The 19,302-nt window shown below is 46.9% G+C and overlaps 1 protein-coding gene across 3 annotated transcripts in view; it reads left to right on the top strand.

Annotated features, from left to right (window-relative positions):
- The first annotated feature begins 106 nt into the window (after positions 1–106).
- The window catches only part of FMR1 (fragile X messenger ribonucleoprotein 1), a 97,091-nt gene continuing 77,895 nt past the window's right edge, over positions 107–19,302 (top strand). For 2 of the 3 annotated variants that reach the window (XM_077487859.1, XM_077487773.1), the window contains exon 1: positions 160–435. In XM_077487859.1, coding sequence (XP_077343985.1) covers positions 385–435 — 51 coding nt within the window. In that variant the 5' untranslated portion in view covers positions 160–384. Of the gene's footprint in view, positions 128–159; positions 436–19,302 lie in introns of those variants that run through there. The other variant, XM_077487935.1, reaches the window with a different exon arrangement.

Here is a 19,302-nt window from a genome sequence, read left to right as displayed (position 1 = left end):
CTACATAGAAATGTAAAACGGCGTAAAGACCGATTGCTGATTGGCCACATTTACGCCCAGTCCGCGCACAATTGGCTCTCGGCTTTGTCAGTCACCCGGGACGTCACGGTCGGAGCAAAGCAAGCAGGTTAGGTTGCGCCTGCTGTATGTGTGAATGGGCGTGATCGAAGCCGCGGCCTCCGTCACGTGATCGCGGTTTAATGTTTACATTCGAGACGGGTGAGGGGGGAATCCTGTGCCAGGCGGGGGCCCGTTTCGCTTTCATTTCCCGGGAGGAGGTGGAGGAGGGGGCGGCCGGCGGGCCTCATGCTGCGCTCAAGTCGCTGACGAGGGAGACAGAGGCCTGCAAAGACCGCCTTAGCCGCTGCCATCGTGCCGTGCAACATGGAGGAGCTGGTGGTGGAAGCGCGGGGCTCCAATGGAGCCTTCTACAAGGTGAGGCCTCATACGTCCACCTCGGCCCAACATAGAGCTGTAGGTAAGCCGCAGCATCGCTGGGGGTACTACAAGTGCCAGCATGCTCTGCATGAGTCTGTGCGGGAAGCCTTGCTGGCATTTGTAGTTCCCCAGCGGCTGGAGAGCCCCAGGTCCTCCTAACCTAGACGGGTGAATGAGAGTGAGGCCGGGCCTACATCTACACATAATGACTTGCAAACTTCCCCTCCCTCCATTCATACTTCATTCCTCCCCTGTCTGCACACAGCATCAGCACCAGTGCCATCTTCTTCACCTGTCCTGCCTGGCACCGACCTGGGTATCCTCATCTCTGGTCCTCATCCTCCCCATCCCTGATCCTCATTTCTGACCCTCATCTGCCCCATCCCCGATCCTTATCTACCCTATCACTGATCCTCATCCTCCTAATCTCTGATTATCATCATCTCTGACCCTCATCCTCCCTGATCCTGATTCTCATCATCTCTGATCCGTCGCCTCCTCATCTCTAATTCTCTTCCTCGTCTCTGATCCGCCTCCTCTTCCTCATCTCTGATCCGCCTCCTTTTCCTCGTCTCTGATCCGCCGCCTCCTCCTCGTCTCTGATCCGCCGCCTCCTCCTCGTCTCTGATCCGCCGCCTCCTCCTCATCTCTGATCCGCCGCCTCCTCCTCATCTCTGATCCGCCTCCTCCTCATCTCTGATCCGCCTCCTCCTCTCTGATCCGCCTCCTCCTCCTCCTCATCTCTGATCCGCCTCCTCCTCCTCCTCATCTCTGATCCGCCTCCTCCTCCTCCTCATCTCTGATCCGCCGCCTCCTCCTCCTCATCTCTGATCCGCCGCCTCCTCCTCCTCATCTCTGATCCGCCGCCTCCTCCTCCTCATCTCTGATCCGCCGCCTCCTCCTCCTCATCTCTGATCCGCCGCCTCCTCCTCCTCATCTCTGATCCGCCGCCTCCTCCTCCTCATCTCTGATCCGCCGCCTCCTCCTCCTCCTCATCTCTGATCCGCCTCCTCCTCCTCATCTCTGATCCGCCTCCTCCTCCTCATCTCTGATCCGCCGCCTCTTCCTCATCTCTGATCCGCCTCCTCTTCCTCATCTCTGACCTGCCGCCGCCTCCTCCTCCTCATCTCTGATCCGCCGCCTCTTCCTCATCTCTGATCCGCCTCCTCTTCCTCATCTCTGACCTGCCGCCGCCTCCTCTTCCTCATCTCTGATCCGCCGCCTCTTCCTCCTCCTCATCTCTGATCCGCCGCCTCTTCCTCCTCCTCGTCTCTGTTCCTCCTCCTCGTCTCTGTTCCTCCTCCTCGTCTCTGTTCCTCCTCCTCGTCTCTGTTCCTCCTCCTCGTCTCTGTTCCTCCTCCTTCATCTCTGATGCTCCTCTCCTCCTTCATCTCTGATGCTCCTCTCCTCCTTCATCTCTGATGCTCCTCCTCCATCTCTGATGCTCCTCTTCCCCCTCCCCCATCTCTGATGCTCCTCTTCCCCCTCCCCCATCTCTGATGCTCCTCTTCCCCCTCCCCCATCTCTGTCCCCCCTCATCTCTGATGCCCCTCTTCCTCCTCTTCTCTGATCCACATTTCCCTTCTCTGATCCTCCTCCACTTTCTTCCTTATTATCTGATCCTCATTCTCTTCTTCTTCTCCTCTGATCCTCATTCTCCTCCTCTTCTTCTCCTCTGATCCTCATTCTCCTCCTCTTCTTCTTCTCCTCTGATCCTCATTCTCCCCCTCTTCTTCTCCTCTGATCCTCATTCTCCCCCTCTTCTTCTCCTCTGATCCTCATTCTCCCCCTCTTCTTCTCCTCTGATCCTCATTCTCCTCCTCTTCTTCTTCTCTGATCCTCATTCTCCTCCTCTTCTTCTTCTCTGATCCTCATTCTCCTCCTCCTCTTCTTCTCCTCTGATCCTCATTCTCCTCCTCCTCTTCTTCTCCTCCTCCTCTTCTTCTCCTCTGATCCTCATTTTCCTCCTCCTCTTCTTCTCTGATCCTCATTTTCCTCCTCCTCTTCTTCTCTGATCCTCATTTTCCTCCTCCTCTTCTTCTCTGATCCTCATTTTCCTCCTCCTATTCTTCTCCTCTGATCCTCATTTTCCTCCTCCTATTCTTCTCCTCTGATCCTCATTTTCCTCCTCCTATTCTTCTCCTCTGATCCTCATTCTCCTCCTCCTCCTTTTCTTCTCCTCTGATCCTCATTCTCCTCCTCCTCCTCCTCTTCTTCTCCTCTGATCCTCATTCTCCTCCTCCTCCTCCTCTTCTTCTCCTCTGATCCTCATTCTCCTCCTCCTCCTCCTCTTCTTCTCCTCTGATCCTCATTCTCCTCCTCCTCCTCCTCTTCTTCTCCTCTGATCCTCATTCTCCTCCTCCTCCTCCTCTTCTTCTCCTCTGATCCTCATTCTCCTCCTCCTCCTCCTCTTCTTCTCCTCTGATCCTCATTCTCCTCCTCCTCCTCCTCCTCTTCTTCTCCTCTGATCCTCATTCTCCTCCTCCTCCTCCTCCTCCTCTTCTTCTCCTCTGATCCTCATTCTCCTCCTCCTCCTCCTCCTCTTCTTCTCCTCTGATCCTCATTCTCCTCCTCCTCCTCTTCTTCTCCTCTGATCCTCATTCTCCTCCTCCTCCTCTTCTTCTCCTCTGATCCTCATTCTCCTCCTCTTCTTCCCCTCTGATTCTCATTCTCCTCCTCCTCCTCTTCTCCTCCTCTGATCCTCATTCTCCTCCTCCTCCTCTTCTTCTCCTCTGATCCTCATTCTCCTCCTCCTCCTCTTCTTCTCCTCTGATCCTCATTCTCCCTCCTCCTTCTTCTTCTCCTCTGATCCTCATTCTCCCTCCTCCTTCTTCTTCTCCTCTGATCCTCATTCTCCCTCCTCCTTCTTCTTCTCCTCTGATCCTCATTCTCCCTCCTTCTTCTCCTCCTCTGATCCTCATTCTCCCTCCTCCTTCTCCTCCTCTGATCCTCATTCTCCCTCCTCATTCTCTCTCCTCCTCTGATCCTCATTCTCCCTCCTCATTCTCCCTCCTCCTCTGATCCTCATTCTCCCTCCTCATTCTCCCTCCTCCTCTGATCCTCATTCTCCCTCCTCCTTCTTCTCCTCCTCTGATCCTCATTCTCCCTCCTCCTTCTTCTCCTCCTCTGATCCTCATTCTCCCTCCTCCTTCTTCTCCTCCTCTGATCCTCATTCTCCCTCCTCCTTCTTCTCCTCCTCTGATCCTCATTCTCCCTCCTCCTTCTTCTCCTCCTCTGATCCTCATTCTCCCTCCTCCTTCTTCTCCTCCTCTGATCCTCATTCTCCCTCCTCCTTCTTCTCCTCCTCTGATCCTCATTCTCCCTCCTCCTTCTTCTCCTCCTCTGATCCTCATTCTCCCTCCTCCTTCTTCTCCTCCTCTGATCCTCATTCTCCCTCCTCCTTCTTCTCCTCCTCTGATCCTCATTCTCCCTCCTCCTTCTTCTCCTCCTCTGATCCTCATTCTCCTCTGATCCTCCTCCTTCATCTCTGATCCTTCTTTCTTCTTCTTTCTTCTTCTTCTCCTCCTCCTCCTCCTCCTCCTCATTGCTGATCCCCTTTCCCCCCCTATCCCCGTCCTCCCCATTTCTGATTCCTCATCCTGATGATCACTGATCCTTGCTCTTCCTCCTCAGCAGCAGCAATGCCACCTTCACCGGTCCTGCTTGACAGAGAGACTGAGCTGGGCATTCCTGTGATCCCCATCCTCCCTCTTCTTTAGCATCAGTGTCCTCTTTACCCATCCTGCCTGACAGAGAGATAGTCTCTTGGGCATCCTCTTCATCTCTAATTTCTTTTTCTCCTCACCTCTAATCCCCACCCTGTAAATCAGTATTAAACCTAAAAGCAAACATGTACTATATTGCAGCTTACCAATTTTTACATGTGATTGCTGAATTATTTTCTTTTTTAGGCTTTCTTCCTTCTATTTTATTTTACTTCTAGTTACTTCAGTTTACATGGATGAGACAAACCATTTAACACTGGCAGGGGTGATTTAAAAACGTATTCCTAAATCAGATTTTATTTATGCACAAAAAACATTTATCCCAAAAGGAAAAAAAAAAGCTGTTGCTGTAACTCCTAAAGTGTGATCTGGAGTCCGGCTTCAGTTTTAAATCTGTTAGTACATTTAACATTCTACCCCCATTCACTAATATAGGAGGGCTGTTACTGGCCAGATCACCAGGTCACCAGATCACCAGGTAATAACGGAAGGAAAAAAAAACGGATGCAGCCACAACATCTAATGATTGATAAGCTGCAATATTCTACATTTTGGTTTTAGTTTTGATTTTGGGTTTAATACGGCTTTAGGCTGGGTTCACACGATGGCGATATCAGACATTGCATGTGATTTGCACTGTATTGCTGTGTAGATCACATGCAATATCTGTGTGATGAAAATTCAGCCATACAGAGCAAAACAAAATGGTGCAGGAAACTTTTTGGTTCTACACCATTTCACAGTTCGCACTGCGATCTGTGAACCGATCTGGGGGTGTCATTGAGTTTGTATGGATGCTTGCAGCGGTTCGCAGAGGGAAGTGTGGACTGTCGGCGATTTGGGTGCGATGCGGGAATGCGCATTGGACTCGCAGGGTTTCCCGCATCAAGTGTGAACCTTAATCCCCATCCCCATCCTCCTCCTCATTAGTATCTTCACCTCTCTGGGAGGGAGACTAACCTGGCTATTGTCATTCTCCTCATCTCTAATGCCCATTCTTATTCTCCTCCTCAGCAGCAGTGCTGTCTTCCCCTTGTTTTGCCAGGCAGAGAGACAGCCATTTGCAACCTCTTCAACTCTAACCCCTCATCCCCCTCAGTAGTAGCAGTGCCATCTTCCATCTATCCTGGCAGGTAGATAAACCTGGACATCATCTTACTCTCCACATCCACCTTCCAGCGGTCCTGCCAACCACTGATATAGACCTGCTCATCCTCTCCTTCTCCTATTTGCTGCAGCAGGGTCATTATCCATCTGTTCCACCTGACAGGGTGGTCCTCTCTAATCCTCTGTTTAATAGTAGCAGTGCCAACATCTACCTGTTCTGACTGGCAGAGAGACAGGCCTGGGTTCCATTTCCATTCTATCAAAAGCAGCATTGCTATCTTCACCTGGTCTGGTGAGACAGACCTGGGTATCCTCTTCATCTTTAATCCTGTTCCTTGTGGTCCTGCTGTTTCTAGATTCTCTACCTCAATCATCACCTATGATGAACACTCCTCTTTTTAGGATGGACACATAAATGATGTCATCTCCATGTAGGGCAGGGCATGATTGTCTTGGGTTATGAACACACTGCTTTACATTTGGACAACCAACATGAGCATCAGAATATATAATTTGCATTTCATGTAAAGATACAAGGTAAATGTGATGAAATGGGAAAAGCTATGCTTGGGTGTATGATACTCCCCCTTTTTTTTTTTTATGTACATTTTATAATGTATAAAAGGTAATGCATTCATAATATAAGAAACTGCACTTTGTAAAATACCCCTTTGGAGAGAAATATTCAGGCTTTTACAGTAAAGTATGCTAGAGTGATAATGTGCAAGGTGTAAGCTTTCATAGCAGCCAATCAGATTTAATCCCACTGTTGTATAATCAATTAAAGATTAATTCTGCTTAAAGTGGGGTACCCCCTAAAAAAAAAAAAAAAAAAAAGAAAAATTAAAAGTCAGCAGCTACAAATACTGCAGCTGCTGGCTTTTAATAATCGGACACTTACCTGCCCCAGGGTCCAGCGATGCGGGGGAATGAAGCCCCCCCCCCCCTCGTTCCCCGCTCTGCTCGCGGCGCCGTCATGCATACTGTGGGCACCCGGCTGTGGCTTCACAGCCGGACACCCAATGTGCATGCGTGAGCGGCGCAGGGCGCCGTGATACGCCGTACAGTCACCTGGGACACGTGACAGGTCCCAGGTGAATGTGCGGCGCAAGGGGAAGTGATGTCACCAGCCCGGGCAATAAAGAAGGCAGACTACGAGGGACCCCCTAGTAACCGGTATTTAGAGGTGAGTAAAACATTTTTTTTTTTTTTTTTTTTTTTTTTTTGCCAATTATTTTTTTTTTCCATTTTTTTTTTTTACGAATTTTAAGCAGCTTTAAATTTTTTGGTGGCAACACCACTTTAAGTGCTTTTTTTTTTTTTTTATTTTTTTTTTACGCTTTGCATACCCGGGGCCCCTTTTTTAAGTGTATATGAAAACCCAATTACAAAAAAATCTTGCAACCTTCTAAATTTGTTTTGCATATTTTTGTATTCTCAGCTTTTATTTAACCTCCCTGGCGGTAATCCCGAGTCTGGCTCGGATTGGGATTTTACTGACAGAAGCGGTAACCCCGAGCCAGACTCGGGATCGCATCGCTGGATGCAGGGGAGGACACAGGGAGAGGTTACTTACCTTGTCCCCTGGATCCAGCGATGTCTGCCGCGCTGTGTGATCGAGCTGTCCTCTGCTCGATTCACAGTGCCGAATGCCGCCGAGCTCCGTTCCCTGCGACGTTACGGCGCATGGGAGCGGAGAACGGCGGCAAATTCAAAACAGTAAAAACACACAAAACACACACAGCACTGTAATCTTACAGATTACAGTACTGTATTAAAAAATACACACCCCCTTTGTCCCTAGTGGTCTGTCCAGTGCCCTGCATGCACTTTTATATTATAAATACTGTTTTTTTCTGCCTGGAATTTGGAGATTGTCTATAGCAACCAAAAAGTGTCCCTTTTTTAGTTTTTTAGGATTTGATTACATTATGGAATAATTTTTATTATTCTTTATTATATTATAAACTTTATCATACCTGGGATGTCTGCTAGACTCTGGTTTGAAGAGATTTAAGAGAGTTATTCCTAATGCCGCGTACACACGGGCGGATTGTATGGCCCACTTAGTCCGCCGAAACACATTTCAGCAGACAGTCCGCTCGTGTGTGGGCTTCAGCGGACTTTTTCAGCGTGCAGTCTGGCGTACTAAGTATTTCGGAATTTCCGTAATACTGTCCGCCATACTTTGGTTTCAGCGGACAATCCGCTCGTGAGTAGGCTAGTTCGACGGACTAAGAATGGCGCATGCTCAGAAAGGATTTACACGGCGGAAGGTTGCATTGCTGTGTATTGGACTTCCTATTTCTAGTCCCGTCGTACGTGCTGTACACGTCATCGCGCAAGCTTTCAACGGACTGTTTGTGCATCCGTGTGTGGTCAAGTCCGTTCATTCGAAAGTATGACGGACTGTCCGTCGGATTGTATGACGGACTAAGTAGGCCATACAATCCACCCGTGTGTACGCGGCTTAAGAATTACAGGACTACAATATAATACGCCAAATTTACATGCAAAATAATTGTACCGCTTTCAGCACCTAAAACCAGACTGAATCATACCACCACAGAGGTTAAAGAGTATCTGGCAATCCTGCCATGAAGGTCAATGTTCAGGCATTTCCTTTAATGGGGTGACAACACGTTGAGCCTGCCCTTTCCCCCAATTTCTTACCTGCATCTTCACCCAGTTGATCAAAGACTAAGGCCCCTTTTGCACTGGGGCGGGGGGCGGCGTCGGCGGTAATCTGGTCATTAGAATGCATTACCTTGGGAACGTACCTAGAGTGAATGTAAATTTAAAGAGATTTTGAGCGTTTTTATACTCATAAGCTCCTCTCCAAAAAACACGTCATGTACTTTTAATTTTTTTTTTCCTGCCTGTAAACTCCCCTATCCCTGAAAATGCCTATAGTGTTTATGACCACCTAGGCTTGCATGGAAAAATAAAAAGCTCAAAGAAGCAGCTTCTTAGAGCTGCAGTGTGCATGAGGCCTAAAGTACAGCTTTTTGGCTATAGCAAATATTATATTTATCGGCGTATAACACACACTTTTTTTCCCCTGAATATACAGGGTAAAACGTACCTGTGTGTTATACAGCAATATGTTTGTTTTTTTTTTTCTCCTACCAACGGGGGTCAGGGATCGGGCAGTCAGCTCTAGGTGCCACCCATTGGGGGGGCTGTCCGGCTGGCTGCCCCACATCCCCTGGCCCTGGGACAGTGCTACCATACTTTAAAGTTCAGAAAACATTACTGACAGCCCCTTCTCATATACTGTTCCTCCTGTGCCAATGTAAATCAAAGCCTCTAATACCTCAATTAAAGCGGGAGTAAGCCGGCTGACTTTTTATTTTTTTACACCTGTAAAGGAAAAGGCATAAGCTAGTATGCACGGCATGCTAGCTCATTATGAAATACTTACCTTAGAACGAGGTGATGGATGAAATACGGACATAATGTCCACATGTGTGAAAGGGGCCTTAGGTTTATTACAGCTTTAAACCCATATGCCTGAATTGGTTTTATTTTTTGTTTGTTTTTCTCCTGGTGATCTGGTCATAAACGCACCTCCTGTCTAAGCCCCTGTACACACGGTCGGAGATTTTGCCAACCAAATCCGTCGGATTTAGTCCGACGGATTGTGTCCGAAACTGTTGCCTACACACGGTCGGGCCAAATTGGCGAAAAATCCGATCTTTTAGAACGTGATGACGTAATTTTTGTTACGATGGGACTACATTCAGGCTAGTAGCCAATAGCTTTGATGTAGGAATTTGATCTGAGCATGCGTGGCACTTGGTCCGATGAAAATACTCTACACATGATCGGATTAGGTCCGTCCGGCCCAGTTGGTCGGGAAATATTTCCAGCATGTTGGAAAATTGGGTCGGACGGAGATTCGGACGGAATCAGTCCGATGCATACCACACACAGTCGGATTATCTGACGACACGGTCCGATAGGACACATTCCGACAGATTCTCCGACCGTGTGTACAAGGGCTTAGGGGTGTCTATACTCTGGATGGAGCAGTAAGGGACACTCCCTTGCACAGCTGCGTTGTCGAACTGTGTAGGGGATAGTGTTGGATGCTTAAAGCGGGAGTCCACCGGGACTCCGCGTTTTTTTTTTTTTTTTTTTTTTTAAAAGCCAGCAGCTACAAATACTGCAGCTGCTGACTTTTAAATAGTGACACTTACCTGTCCAGCGCGCCCGCGATGTCGGCACCCGAAGCCGATCGCTCGCTCGGCTGCCGGGTCCCGCCGCCATCTTGGGTATGGGAATCAGGAAATGGAGCCTTTCGGCTTCATTTCCCGGTTCCCTACTGCGCATGCGCGAGCCGCGCGGCGCAATCCGGACGGTCCCCGCTGCCTCTGGGAGCTGTGTGTTTCCCAGCAGGCAGCGGGGCACTTGCTGAAGGGGGCGGGGCATTGCGGAACGGGGGCGTAACCTACGCTCGTTCCGCAGACAGCTAGCCCGGAAGTGGGTGCAGTTACCTGGATTATCCAGGTAACTGCACCCCCCTCCCCCCTGAAAGGTGCCGATTGTGGCGCCGGAGGGGGGGAGGGATCAGATGAGCGGAGGTCCATTTTAGGGTGGACCTCCGCTTTAAGATGGACTTGACTAATAAATTACAGCTGAGCCCCTGATAACACTTTTTAAGAAGCAGTTACTTATTTTTTCCTTTTTAATTTTTTTATTGTTTCTTCATTTAGGCTACTTTTCACACTGAGGTGCTATACAGGTGCTATAGCGCTGAAAATAGCATCTGTAAAGCGTCTTTCCTGTCACTCCAGTGTGAAAGCCCAAGTGCTTTCACACTGGAGCGGTATGCTTGCGGGGCATTAAAAAAAAGTCCTGCAAGCCACATCTTTAGGCCACTTTAGGAGAGGTGTATACACTGCTCCTAAAGTGTCCCTACCCATTGAAATCAATAGACAGCGCCTGCAAAGTGCCTCGGCAGCAGCGTTTTGCAGTAGCTTTTAACCCTTTATTCAGCCGCTAGCAGAGGTTAAAAGCACCCCGCTAGCGGCCGAAAAGTGTGAAAGTTCCCTTAGGGATGAGGGTTTTACATACATAAACAAAAGCTGATTACTTTAAGCATCCCTCTGTGTTAAACAAGTGTGTTTCAATCTTCTGACATTTTTTTCTGGACAGCTTGGTCTGTTAAAGGAAATTGAAAAATAACAGGCTTAAAGTGGATGTAAGGCCCTCTCATATACACAGTAGAGCTGCACGATTAATCGACAAGAATCATTATTGCGATCTTGACTAAAGGGTTTTCCGATTCTTTCTATGCAAAGAATTCTCTCTGCTCTTCTGAAGCCACAGCCCTCAAAAGGAAGGAAGGAAAAAACCGGCCAGTCTGCCAAGAATCAAAACAGTCTTTATCAGTTGAACTTAAAGGGGTTGTAAAGGTAAATGTTTTTTCACCTTAATGCATTTAATGCATTAAGGTGAAAAAACATCTGACAGTCTCGGCGCCCCCAGCCCCCCCATTTTTACTTACCTCACCCCTCGAAAGTCCCGCGCTCGTCCCCCGACGTCCTTTCCACCGTTCAGCCTGGCCACTGATTGGCTGGAGTGGATGGATGGAAAGCAGCGCAGCCAATGGCTTGCGCTGCTGTCGATCACATCCACTGACGCGGAGCGCCGGGGGGCGGGGCCGTGTGATACAGCAAGCGGCTATAGCCGCCGGCTGTATCACGGGAGCGCGCCCGCAGATGCTTCTCACCATGTGAGGGAGCTCGCATGAACGTGAGAAGTACCTGCAGGAGGAAGCCGAGACAGCCGCTGAGGGACCCCAGAAGAGCAGGTTCGGGGCCACTCTGTGCAAAACGAGCTGCACAGTGGAGGTAAGTATAACATGTTTGTTATTAAAAAAAAATAAAAAAATAAATCACTTTACAATCCCTTTTAAGTATAAACATTGTAACAATGTGTCAATGGATTAGACTTCAGTGTATAAGTGAAAAAAGTTTAACCACTTAAAGCGGAGTTCCAGGCTTTTTATGTTTATTAAAAGTCAGCAGCTATAAAATGTGTAGCTGCTGACTTTTAGTAAACAGACACTTACCTGTTTCCACGGTCCAGCGATGCGGCTGAACGGAGTGTCAGTTCTCTCCCCTTCCTCTCCACCAGCGCCTCCATTGCCACACTGGGCACCCGGCTGTGACAGCTTTTGGCTTCAGGACCAGGCACACACGGCGCATGCGTGAGTCGCACTGCACTCCCCGAGTGGACAGGCGATCTCCTGGGACCTGTCACGTGTTCCAGGAGATCACCTAGAGGGAAGGGCCATCGAAGGAGAAAGTGGGACAGGAAGTCCAACTCCTAACGAAGCCCCCATTTCCCCCCCCCAAAAAAATGACATACCAAATGGGGCATGTAAAGGAGCAAGGAGTGCTTAAAGCGGAAGTTCCACTTTTGGGTGGAACTCTGCTTTTAAACACTAAACCTTTTTCTGACATTTCTTAGTTTCAACTTAAAATTTTTTATTTATTTTTTTGCTAGAAAATTACTTAGAACCCCCAAACATTATATATATTTTTTTAGTAGACACCCTAGAGCAGTGATGGCGAACCTTGGCACCCCAGATGTTTTGGAACTACATTTCCCATTAATCTCAACTACACTGCAGAGTGCATGAGCATCATGGGAAATGTAGTTCCAAAACATCTGGAGTGCCAAGGTTCTCCATCACTGCCCTAGAGAATAAAATGGTGGTTGTTGCAATATTTTATGTCACACTGTATTTGCACATAAAATGTTTTGAAAAAAATTACTTTGGTGAATTAAAAAAAAGTTAGCCCGTGTGTTGTTTTTTTTTTTTTTTTGTATAATGTGAACGATTTTATGTCGCGAGAATCGTGATCTTTTTATTTTAAGCAAACAATTGTGATTCTCATTTTGGCCAGAATATTGCAACTCTAATACCCAGTGACGTGAACAACCTCAGATGATACACAGGAATGAAACAAATCAACCTACATAAGTTTTACATGTAATATGCTGTCTTCAGCTTTATATATACTTTAGAAAGTTCAGCTGGTGCTAGGAGATTTTCTCTTCCTGGTTAGCACTGCAGTGAAGCCTGGGCATACAGCAAAGCCGGCTGATTGGAGAAAAGGCACACGCCCACTCTCCTCATAGGTAGAGACTTTAAGATATGTTTGTTGAATAGTTCAGCACTCTGCTAATCTGTTTATGGCATCCTCCCCAACACAAAACTCAGGCTGCTTTTATCTCTGTTTATGGACAACTTGTCAGAAGTTATCAGGCTGATGACAGAAGAAACATAACAGTGCTTTGAAGAGCGATAAGAAGACACTGCAGATATATGTGCCCAGCTCAAATTTCATGAATCGGGTTTATAAGGCCTCATGTACGCTGCTGCTGGTAAACGGACGTTTAGGAGCAGTTGGGCATTTTTTTTTCCTGAACTCTCCTCTGTTATTTTATCAGTACATGTACACAGGGTCATTTACGGTCCTTTCTAGGCAGTTGAGTTGGAACACAAAAAAATGTGTTCAGAAGCTGAGTTTACAGGCATTTCAAGCCCTAAATGCAGTAACAAGCGTTTAGCCGCTAGGCGTTTTTCATTTTTAAACGCAAACACGGTTTAACGCGGCATGTAACCATGGTAAAACGGATGTTTTAAACGTCGGTTACTATCTGTCAAGTTAAATTGTTCAGAAGAGGTTGTAAAAAAGGTCCCTGTGTACATGAAGCCTAATGCCGCATACACGCGACTGGACTTTTCGACAGCAAAGGTCTGACAGAACGAATCCGCCGGACAATTTGTTCGTGTGTGGGCTTCATCGGACCTTTGCTGTCTAAAAATCATATTGACTTTAGATTCAGAACACGTTTCAAATCTTTCCGACGGACTCGAGTCCGGTCACAAAATCAGTTTGTCTGTATGCTAGTCCAACGGACAAAAACCGACGCTAGGGCAGCTATTGGCTACTGGCTATGAACTTCCTTATTCTAGTCTGGTCGTACGTCATCACATTTGAATCCGTCGGACTTTGGTGTCATTGTGCGTGTCCAAGTCCGTTCGTTCGGAAAGACCATCTGACCTAGTCTGCTGGAAAGTCCAGTCGTGCTTACACGGCATAAAGCAGAACTTAAATCCCACTTTTAACAACTGTGAGCAGGGAGACTATTGCAAAAGAGCCATGTAATGTCTTTTTTAAAATGAAGGCCAGTTCACACCAGGAATTGGACAGCAATGCGCTATGCTTTCCTGTGGGATTTGAGCCAATACGTTTTTAATGAGCTGAATCGCCCTGGACAGCACCAAAATCATATTGCATGGCACAGATGCAGGGAATTGCACTGCATTTGTGACCTGCGTTTGAGGTGGTGTTAACTTAACATTGACACCCGCTGCAGATCGCAACTTCAACGCGTTCTAAATGCAGTTCAGGAACCGTGAATGCAACGCAGGTTTCCCAGACCACGTTCTGGTGTGACCAGGGCACTAAATGAAACCTTGTCTGCTTTGGAATGTACATTGAGATGCGCAAGCACAGCTCGGTTTACATTTTGCACAGCGCCTGTGTACTGGGATAACTGCACTCTTGCATACCTGCAAGAATGATGTCATCCCACGCCCGCCAGTGAAGATTACTGCAGCTAGGTAGAAGGCATTGTCAAGAGATTTTGCACCCTTAAAAGGATAGATAAGTATCGTGGGGTTTAGCTCCACTCTAAGTTGGCATACACTGTTTGAAATCCATCAAGGACCAGCTGAATTTTGATCAGGCTGTTGTCATCCCAGCTCCACAGAAGTTGATTGTGGAACATTTTCCATCGATCAGTGTAGCCCGACAGTGGCTGGTGACGCTGACTGAAAATATTCACCCTAACTTTACCTTGGCAATTAAAAAAAAAAAAATCTAAATTTGGACTTTTATGCTTCATGTACACTGGCCTATATTTACTGCGGTTGTGAGAAAACGCAAAATCGTGGCAGTTCAGTCTCCCGTGGCTGGAGACAAAGCGTTCCTATCCTGAACGCGATTCTTCCTCGTTCAGGAGAGGGAGGTTGAAAATGGAAGTAAACCCATAGAGTTAACCGTTTTAAAAACAGTTACATTTTTGGCACTCACATTGGTTGTGCTCTCAACCAAACTACCAAACCATCCAATGGCTGGTTTCATAACTGATCACATGTGCAGCATCATGGCAGTTGAAGATTAAATCGAGGCCAAGATGACGGCTTCCTTGGCTGAAAACGATAGGAGGGTTTACTTCCACCTTGAAGCTCGCCTAAACGCGACAGCTCCTAAACTCTGCTAAAAGCCTTCGTGCACATTGACACGCAAGGCTTTTATGGAGTTGAGTTTAGGAGCTGCTAGTGTACATGAAGCCTAAGACTTCAGTTGCATACTTGTCCTTGATCAGTGCTCCATAATGCAATACATCTGAAGATAGCCTGTATTCCATAAGGGTGTTAGCAGTGATACCTCACCTAATTCAGTCAAGTAAGCGTTCCTTTAACTTGTGCGCAAAGAGCACTTGCATTACAAGCCACTAGAAATTCTGTAGATCTACTACAGGTGGATAAAGGCAGAGATGTTGCCCATAGAAGCTTGATCAGATTTTTTTTTTACTGTGATTTATGATGCACTTACACTTTGTTTATCCTCTAGCATACACCAAAAATGTGTATCTTATTGCAAATAAGTTTCATGGACAGTACTCAATTGTTCCTCTAGCTTTCTGAAATTAGTCATTACTTTTTGCTTTGTTATTAAAAAAAGAAAGAAATGATATACAGTCCAAAGACTGCTTTCCCATAGCATCAATCAGATTTTCTATATCCCATACTGCGACATATAAGAAACCTCTCTAAAGCACTCTTGGCTTTATGCAGATCCTGGAGTGGATTGTTGTTTCATAGTTAGTAAGGTTGAATAAAGACACCAGTCCATCCAGTTCAACCTGAGTGAGTGTCTACAATTGTCCCCATCCCTTTACATTGTACACTCACATTGGTCCCTGCCATCAAGGAGCCCACAATCCAAGGTCCCCATTCATATACTAGGGCCAATTTTGGACAGAAGCCAATTAACCTACCTGCATGTCTTTGGATTGTGGGAGGAAACCGGAGTACCCAGAGGAAACCCACGCAGGCACAGGGAGAACATGCAAACTCCAGGCAGGTAGAGTTGTGGTTGGGATTCGAACCAGCGACCCTTCTTACTGCTAGGTGAGAGTGCTACCCACTACACCACTGTGCTGCCCAGTTTTGTTTGGATTTAATGGTCACACAACATTAAAAGGTTTTTGAGTTCACATTCATAGTGTATTGTGTGTCACCTTCACTGTCACTTTTGCCTTGCTTCTTAAAATAATGATGAATCATTGGATATAACAGCACCATTCAACAAGTATACTGAATCGCATGAAGATAATGACAGGGCAATGAAGACTTCAGCTTTGTATAACCGAATAACCTTTCTTGTTTCCTTGTGCGTGTACAGGTCCTTTTGAAGTATTCATTATACACATCGATCAATGACCAGCCATAACTGCCAACATGGCAGTATCTACAGGCTCTTTTTTTCTCTTTTCTCTTTTATGCACGAGCCTTCAGATCGAAGGTCCTCTTCATTTGTCCTGATTCTTTGAGAGAGCGATGTCATGTGCCTAGCGCGAAACATGTCAGAACTTTTTTCCCACTGGCTAATTAATCAAAAGATAAATATTATTTTGCTTCTCAGTGTACATCGTTCCTGTTGGTACAATTCGGGCTGCTTTCACACTGGGGCAGGCGTTGAGAGTAAAACACCGCTAGTTTTAGCAAAGCTAGTTGGCCACTGGTGGGGCCAGTGGCCGAATAAAGGGTTAAATGAGCCCGTGTAGTTCTGCTTTGCAGGCGCTTCGGCAGCAGTGTCCATATTTATTTCAGTGGGCAGGAGCGGTGTATAAACCGCTCCTCCACCGCCCCAAAGTCCTGCAAGCACATTGCCCCAGTGTGAAAGCACTTGGGATTTCACACTGGGACTGCAGGGGAGGTGTTTTTCGGGCGCCTGAAAAAACGCTTCAGTTTGGTAGGGGTCTTAATGACATGTCTGTTTCAATATAAAAATATAAATGTCGACAGCACTCAAGACCAACACAACAGTTGAATAAAATGTTTGTGTCTTTTTGTCTTGGAGTAACTCCAGTGGCAGGATGTCCTCAACACAAGTTTTATTTCCACCAAACTGCTACATATATTACAAAACAAAACTGCTGTTGGGATACACAATGGATTTTCTGTAATCAAGAATTGAGATAATCAAATAATTCAACTGCGTAAAGGTAACACATTTGTTAGTTTTAGGCTTGGTTCACGCCTAAACCGGCCACGGGTGCCCCTGTTCTGCATCTCAGGGACAAATCAGGGCAGAATCTTTGCCTGGATTCAGCCCTGAAACGGAGCCAAAGACACACAGCGTTTCTGTGCAGTGCGCTCTACAGCCACCCCGGAGATATGTGAACAGGCTCCATAGAGAGCCGGTCACATTCTCCTGCTATGCGAAGAAACCCGCATCCAATTCGCATAGGTGTGAATCCAGCCTTATAAGAGAAATGCCTTGGTCTCCATTCACACCTTTGGCGTTCCGGATCGCTTGTGATTCCCTGTTCCTTTCAATGGCACTCAAATTGTGTCGCTATTGTCGCCTGGGGAATCGTGGCAACATCACGCACATAGAATAGTGGGATGCCTGTCGCCCAAAAGAAGTCCAATCTCGAGATACTGTTTTCGTGATTTTACTGCGATTTTACGGCGGAAAAATCGCGCAGTGATTTGGGTGCCAATGAAAGTACCAGATCACAAGCGTATTCCGCGTTTCACATCGATACAGAATCGCGCCAATTCCACCCGTGGTCCGGAAGGCCATGGCTTGAATGGGGCCTTACATTTTAAAAATGCAGTCACCAGGGGATCAAATATAGTCCATGTTGATCTATGATTGAATCCATGCTACTGATAGTAGGCAGCATCTAGTGTTACTGATTGATTTCACAATTCCCGGGGAGTTGTGATCCCTTGAAAGCAACTTCCAGATTTTTACTAGATACCGCATCTTGCAATGCAATGAGTTGCAACAAACCTTTCGGTCAAATGCACAGTTAAGCTTTAAAGCAAAAGTGCTTTGGATGTCTGTTACCTTTTTTAATAAACAGAAAATCTTCTGCTCCATTCTCTGATTTGGTTCACTGATTTGGGTCTTTTTAACCACTTGAGACCCGACCACTTGAGACCTCCTTTGCCGGGACTACGTCTATTGACGTCGTCCCATGCACGAGCGGCCTGCGCGCTCTGTGATCGGCGAGTCTATGAGACTCGCCTGATCACGGATCCGAGCAAGGGGTCGATCCCGACCCCTTACCACGTGATCAGCTGTCAGCCAATGACAGCTGATCATGTGATACAACAGAGCCGGTAATCGGCTATTTTTTCCTCCTCGCGCTGACAGCACGAGGAGAAAAAAAAAGAGCCGATCACCGGCGGCCATAATCGGGACATCAGTCCCGATCACGGCCAGCTTACCAGTGCCCACCTGCCCCCCTCAGGAATAAATAAGTGCCACCCATCAGTGCTCACAGTGCCACCCACAATCTGCCTCAACAACGGTGCTGCACCCCAGTGCCACATATCCGTGCCCAGCAGTGCCACCTATCAGTGCCCATCAGTCCCATCTATCAGTGGTACCTATCCATGCCATCTTATCTGTGCCCATCTTTGCCCATCGGTGCCACCTTATCTGTGCCTATTAGTGCCGCCTTAACTATGCCTATCAGTGCCCACCAGTATTTAAAGCATGCAATGAAAGATGAGTGTCCCATTTGATTGCTCTGTCAAATCATGAAATGGTTGGTGTTGTAACTGTTTGCTAACTGATGCCATGTGCAGCACAATGGCAAGTTCAGATCAAACAGTGGCTAGCATGGCTGCTTCCTTGACTGTAAAGAATAGGAGGGTTTATTTCTGCTTTAAAGGAAACATTCACCTTTTTCTAAGGTGTTACACACGTATTCAGGTTGTAACCTATTAGTGCTGCAGCTACCCCCACTCCCCCCGATCCCTGTTGTGACAGCAGACCAGGAATCTCTTCCCCATGTCTGCTGCCATAATTTTAAAAAAGGTGTGGCCATGCGGGGCTCCGCCCACCCAACCGAGTCACACTTTAACACTCTTCTGTGAATGGAAAATTACAACTACCGACAGCCTTTGCGGCTGTCGGGTTGTAGTTCTCAATGAACTACCACGGCGCTGTTGAGTGTTGTGGTAGTTCATTGAAAGTTCCTGTCAGTTTGTAACTGAATGCTCGTATGAGGTACAAGCACACCGAGACTGCACGAGCACTGCTTTGCACCCACGATCTGCTGATTGTGAGTGCAATGCTTTGCTGTTTTCCAATTAAAAAAATAATAAATGCACATTTTATTTTATTTTTTTTATCTGCAAAAGGATGTGCATTTTTTTTTTTTTTGTTTTTAAAAGGTGAACCGAGATGAACATAAATTGTATCTGACACAAAATCAGAAGTATCTCTCAGCAGTAGAAAGCAGGGGGAGGGGGATCTGAATTCACACACTGCACCTCTCAGAGACAAGACGTCTAAAGCCACGTACACACTATGCGATTGATGGCCAACCAAGCATCTGATTTTTGTCTTAAGGAGGTGTGCGAGGATCTTTTCTTGCATACTAACGGTACACAATTGTAGTGTAACAAACACGAACGTAGTGATGTACTACGAGGAATTTCAGTTCTTGAGCGCCACCCTTTGGGCCCCTTTGCTAATTTCGTGTTTGGTGAGTGTTGATTCCGGATTTGTGTGATCATATGAAAATCTGACAGCAGACCGTTGTCCGCCGAAAATTTGCTAGCCTGCCATCCAACATTCGTTGGCCGAAATTGGACAATTGTCAAAAGGAGCGTACTAATGATCAGATTTTAGGAACAGTCTGTCAACAGACAATTCCCTGCCAACAATCGCATCATGTGTATGAGGCTTTAGGC

This window comes from Lithobates pipiens, unplaced genomic scaffold, assembly GCF_037356315.1.
Source record: "Lithobates pipiens isolate NorthernLeopardFrog02 unplaced genomic scaffold, aLitPip1_a1.2 Scaffold_1, whole genome shotgun sequence".
NCBI lineage: Eukaryota > Metazoa > Chordata > Amphibia > Anura > Ranidae > Lithobates > Lithobates pipiens.
This window is presented reverse-complemented; position numbering and strand designations above follow the sequence as displayed.